The following is a 5,805-nucleotide window of genomic DNA, read 5'->3' as shown; positions in this document are numbered from 1 at the left end:
CTTTCATCTCGTAGGTCAATAATGTCATATTATTAAGTTACATTATTATCTTATTGTGTTATAATGTCATATTGTTATGTAATAACTGTTCTTACACACCATGAGAGTCTCATCCCTCTAGTTTGGAGCTTCGTGGTGACAAAGGAACCAGGTGAATGTGTAGTGGATTCAATTTGCTTCCTGTCTCACTCTATACTTCTCTCACAGATATTTTTCTCTGGATGAAAAGGAAAGGTTTAGCAGTCAAGCCAAGGAACACTGAGCTGGGGACACTGACACACACAAGGGGCACCAAGACCACAGCCTGCAGAGCCCTTCAGCCCACAGAGACAGATTGATGCTGCATTGCCTCATTGTGAAATGCTCCTTTCATTCCCCATCAGAAAAGAGAATTATTTCCTCCCTCCTCCTCCTCCTCCTCCTCCTCCTCCTGCTGCTGGGAGGATGAAAACAGAGCAGAACCTCAAACCAATCCTTGCACTAGAAGGAACTCAAAGGTAGACTTGGGAGGGGTTGGAGGAAGGTATAAAGGCTGGTAGCTGGAGACACAGCAACACTGAACTGGAGAGACTCAAGGCAAGGAGGAATCAGAGACACCAAAGCAACAATATGAACCTGAGACTCGTTTTTAGCCCTGGATTCCTTCTGCTGCTTATTGTCAGTCAAAACCAGGCAGGGGCCAGGTCCATTTCCAGCTTACAGGTAAGTGACTGGATGATCAGCAGAGCTGAACAAAGCTGATGCTTCTTTAGGAATTAGACACTTCAGGTGAGCTCTGCTCCTTCCAACCCCAGCTAAAGCAGCAGGAGAAGCTCAGAAGAGATGATGACAGACACAATTATTAAATGGGGGAAAGTCAAGTCATTGACTACTGGATATAAATTCCTGATCACATGAAGCAATTGAAAGCAAAATGGTTTGGGCTTTTTTTTTTCCTGGGGGGTCAATTTGGGGGTGGCACTTTCAGGGTCATCCTATGACTGAGTGAAGCAATAAACTTTTGGAGTATAAAGAATTATCCTGGAAGGAATCTAAAGCACAAAGCAGCCACCTGCATGGTCCTCCCTGAAGCTCTTGGCTTAAGCTGAGAGGAATTTAGTGGCTGTACCTGATGATCTCCTCAGCTCAGTGGTGCAGCAGTGCAGTCTCTGCTTGTGAACATAAGAAAAGTAAACTATGTGTGTATGTGTGTCTGTATGTATTTGTGTGTGCAGGAATTCCAAGGCCTTAGGAAAACATATTTCAGCTGCCTAACTAGGAATCTGGTTTTCCCAAACATTAAGTAACCTCCCAATCTGTAGAGAAATATATAACATAATCTTTCTAGCACCAATGTCAGCATATCTCCTGATGCATGGATTCCCTCAGATATCAACTATTTTTTTTCTTGTTCCCTATTCACACTTGATCAAGGCTTTTAAATGGTTTTTCCCAGGTTATCCCAGGTCCCCAACTCCAGCAGATTTAACTGGGAGTCTGCCAGCTCACAACTATAGAATTCAGTCACAACATAGAGCACTTTGGGAGAGCATTTAGTGTTAGCTCAGAGCAGCTTAGTGAGCCAGAAGAAACTAAAGATAAGCATCATCAGCCTTGGACCTCACTTCAGCACTTTCATCTTCTGATACATATTCAAAAATAAGTTTCCTCAAACTTAGCTTATATGAAAATAATGAGAGTTTTCCAAATTCTTCCCTCTCCTCCCTCTCCACCTTCTACCCTTCTCTTTTCCCAGAGTCTATCCAAAGTGTTAGATGAGGACCTGGAGCATCCCCTGGTCTCAGAAGAGAGAGACTACAAGCAAGATGAGCTGATCCCAGCAGAAAGCTTTGATCAACAAGCCACTGAGTTCCAGTGGATCCAAAACACCAGGGACCAGCCTGAGAGCATGTCCATGGGTGACAGTGCCATCCAGAGATTCCTCAGTGACCTCCTGAGCTTATCTCGCCGCTACCGAGGCAGGAGCAAAAAAGGTCTCTCCAGGGGCTGTTTTGGTGTCAGGCTGGACAGGATTGGGTCACTGAGTGGACTGGGATGCTGACTCCTTGGTAAGAGAAAGCCAGAGGTGGGAGGTCTGCGTGTTCATGTGTAACTTGTATCAATATGCAGAGGAGCAGGGTTAATTCAGCTTTAAGGAAATGGTGCCTTAGAGTAACTTTTACCCTCCTGTCACAAACAATTTACTGTTTCAGCCTCGGAATTCTCTGTCATCTTGGGTCACTGAGTGGACTGGGATGCTGACTCCTTGGTAAGAGAAAGCCAGAGGTGGGAGGTCTGCGTGTTCATGTGTAACTTGTATCAATATGCAGAGGAGCAGGGTTAATTCAGCTTTAAGGAAATGGTGCCTTAGAGTAACTTTTACCCTCCTGTCACAAACAATTTACTGTTTCAGCCTCGGAATTCTCTGTCATCAGATATGTTGTCACAAACAATTTACTGTTTCAGCCTCAGAATTCTGTCATTAGATATGTTCTTAGCACCTGTGAATGCCACATCTCTGCTTTAGCTGCTTTCACTGAGTCAACTGTGCATTTCATCCTGTCTCAGAGGGCAGATCAGAGAGGTTTTCCCCTGGGATACTTGTTTCAATCCAAAGAAACTCTGAGCAGAGCAGTGGAGCTGAACCTGGCCCTAGAGCAGTAAGAAATCAGTTAATTTCCAGTGTAAAATCCTGTACACTTCTCTTTATTTTACTTATTCCTCTGCTTTCTTGACAGGATTGACTTTGGGGGTTCAAAGGACCTGTTGCTTTTCAGTGAGATATTCAGTCCTTGTTGGCTCCACCAATCCATCTACTGCACAATGCACTGAGCAAATTGCACCCAACTCTCCCTGAATTACTTGGCCAACAGAACACACCATTGCTGTACTGCCTGTTTGCATCAGAGAAATTATTTGTGAACATCTGCCTGAAATTTGGTTACAAAAAACCCACATTTGTAACCAACGCTGTGTACTAAAGGTATAAATAAATGTCTCGTTATGTCACAGATCATAAACTGTTCTCCATAATTTAGGGAATTCACTTCAAGCCTTTGCTGTGGTTCTCTCATGTCTCATTCCTGAAACAGAGCCCCAGTTTGGGGCTAGAATTCCACTCGAATTCAGAAGCATTTCAGAGGTTTGCTGTCTGGTAATCAGAAACCAGGACACAAAGCCCCAAATCTTTGAGCCACAATTTCAACTAAGGGCAGATCTCTTAGCTGACATCAGCAGAAAGCAGTGACTCTGCATTTAGATCTGCCACTGACAGAGGAAAACAATTGTTTCTTTTAGTATACCTCATCTGATTAAAAAGAATCAAACCAAACACAATTCTACACTTCTTTGAAGGATATTCCAGGGCATCCTACTCTCCATAGGCATTTGTAGACAACCCTGTGTACAAGCTCTCCAACAATGGATTGAGTAATGAATATAATACATATGTAACATGATAAAAGGAATTTACTATACTCTATGTTGCCTTTCCTAAGCAAAAAAACCACAACAAAATTAAGAATTTCACCTATCAGATGAAGAATTAAAGTCAGGAAGATGGAATCCACACAGCCCACAGACATTAAGGTGTCAGATAATGAAGAATCAGTGTCTTGTGACAAGCTGGTGTTAATGGGAAGGTTACAACCTCCTTTCTAATAATCCTGGGTCTAAAGCTTGATCTCAGTAACCTCGGGGCAGGGACATTCTCACAGGCACAAAAGCTTTTTAATGTTGAAATTTCACTGAAAATCCAATGAAGGCTAAATGCTACTGGAGTTTGTTTGCTGAATATCCTCAGCTCGTTTCCAAACTCAGCTACATTAACTTAAACTGTGAGTCAGTGGAATTATCTGCAGAAAAATAACAGAGGTCAGAGGAGGTTGAAGTCTGAGTTGTGAGCACCTGTGAACAGAATCCTACAGAAGATGAAGAAGAAACAGATAAGAGCTCCAATTACAGAGGCTGAGCTGGTAATGTGCCATCCCATCACCTGGCATTTTGTGGGAACATTTTAAAAAGCCACTTCTCAGAAAGCAAGAACAATTTATTTCACATAAAAGGCTCCATAATTAGATCCCTAGGACTGAAGCCAGGTGTGTTTGTACTTTAGGTAATTTGCTGAGTTCCATTAGCATTTAAATAATCAAAGCTAAGCTTTGAAGTGAGGATGTCAGTCAGTCAGATGGGGGAAGATCATCTCTAGCTGTGCCATTTCCATCTCCACTAAGCAGCAGTGCATGAATTTACAGGTCAGGGTTACAGAAGTTGCTGAGCAGAAAAGCCTCCAGTAAAACTGCTTCTACACAGAGAGAAAGATAGAGATATACCTTTCTCAAATGTGTCTGGTTTTGGGGTACCTGATGTGATGTAACAGAGATTTGATCTCATCCAAGGCTCTTTTCTGACTACTCATCACACAGGTCACTGCTTTATCCCTTTCCACTCCTGTCTGTCTTTAGTACACAAAAGATTGAGGATGATGCACATCCACACCCATATCTGCTCTCATTCTGCATCAACACAACTCTCCCACCTGGTACATCCTTCCTTCAGGTACTGTGCTTTCAAAACACACATCTTATTTCTCTGTCAGGTTTTGGTTTTTCTGTGATGATTTGAACGAAGCAACTTGCCAGCTGCTAAAGCATCTGGATGCAAAAATCACTGTCCCACACCAGCTGAACTTGCTGGTTTGCTTCCATTCTAAGCAAACGAGGAGGGCAGGTGGCAAAGACTTTGTGTAATTGCTTTAATATTTCCCAGGCAGTGGGTGAAAGGATCCTGCCTGCTGTTCTCTTAGCTAAAGAGGGAAGGGCCTGGTGACAATGCCAGAGGAAGTCAAGAATCATCATCACAGGAACTTGCAAGGATGGACCATCTCCTAACCCCAAATTTCAGGACATGGACTATTCAGATAGCACAAAAATATGCATACAGAGAAGGAAAATCTGTTGGGAGCTGCTGCAGACAGATGTCAGTTTTCAAGTCCTCCCACTTGTTTTCCCCATGGAGAAATGATCCATCCCTCAGCCCCTTGGAGGGTAAATCAACCTCCTGCTCAGTCCAGCTCAGCTCCTGTGTGCTGAGCAAACAGCCTGAAAGTGCAATGTCTTTTCACTGCATCAACCTAACAACAGTGCTGGAGAGTGGAGGAGGAGGAAATTACTGGGAAAATGAGTGTTGGGAGAGGAGATGCCTAAGAGCACTTCTCTCCCTCTGAACTCAGGGAACTGTCCCACTGCTGGAGGTTCACCTGTGGGACCAGTTAGAATCAGTTCCCTTATCGAAGCTGTGGGGCAGAGCACCTCGGCTCCTGCGGGATCTCTAGGAGGCAGCTGAGCTCCCTCCGGGCACAGAGTGGGGATCTAAGGAGAGGAATCCATGGGCAAAGCAGCGATACAGGGCAGAGCTGGGTTAGGAAAGGATAGGATAGGATAGGATAGGATAGGATTAGGAGAGGATTGGACAGGATAGGATAGTATAGGATGGGATCAGACAGGACAGGATAAGATAGGATAGGAGATTAGGATAGGATAGGATAGGATAGGATAGGATAGGATAGGATAGGATAGGATAGGATAGGATAGGATTAGGAGAGGATTGGACAGGATAGGATAGTATAGGATGGGATCAGACAGGACAGGATAAGATAGGATAGGAGATTAGGATAGGATAGGATAGGATAGGATAGGATAGGATAGGATAGGATAGGATAGGATAGGATAGGATTAGGAGAGGATTGGACAGGATAGGATAGTATAGGATCGGATCAGACAGGACAGGATAGGATAGGATAGGAGATTAGGATAGGATAGGATAGGA

General features: G+C 43.7%; 1 protein-coding gene across 1 annotated transcript; it reads left to right on the top strand.

The window, feature by feature from the left end:
• Nucleotides 1–609: 609 nt before the first annotated feature.
• Nucleotides 610–2,041, top strand: NPPC (natriuretic peptide C). The gene is made up of 2 exons (XM_009076282.1): nt 610–702; nt 1,736–2,041. The coding sequence occupies exons 1-2, from the start codon at nt 610–612 to the stop codon at nt 2,039–2,041; spliced, it is 399 nt and encodes a 132-aa protein (XP_009074530.1).
• The last annotated feature ends 3,764 nt before the right edge of the window (nt 2,042–5,805 follow it).

The sequence above is a fragment of the Acanthisitta chloris genome, unplaced genomic scaffold (assembly GCF_000695815.1).
Source record: "Acanthisitta chloris isolate BGI_N310 unplaced genomic scaffold, ASM69581v1 scaffold23576, whole genome shotgun sequence".
Classification (NCBI taxonomy): domain Eukaryota; kingdom Metazoa; phylum Chordata; class Aves; order Passeriformes; family Acanthisittidae; genus Acanthisitta; species Acanthisitta chloris.
The sequence above is the reverse complement of the archived record's forward strand: the minus strand, read 5'-3'. Positions and strand labels throughout refer to the sequence as shown.

Bases quoted from the DNA above. Each gene is read 5' to 3' on its own strand.
- NPPC (XM_009076282.1), top strand. From the start codon at position 610: ATGAACCTGAGACTCGTTTTTAGCCCTGGATTCCTTCTGCTGCTTATT. The intron at 703-1,735 runs GTAAGTGACTGG...CTCTTTTCCCAG, and splicing joins GGTCCATTTCCAGCTTACAG to AGTCTATCCAAAGTGTTAGA.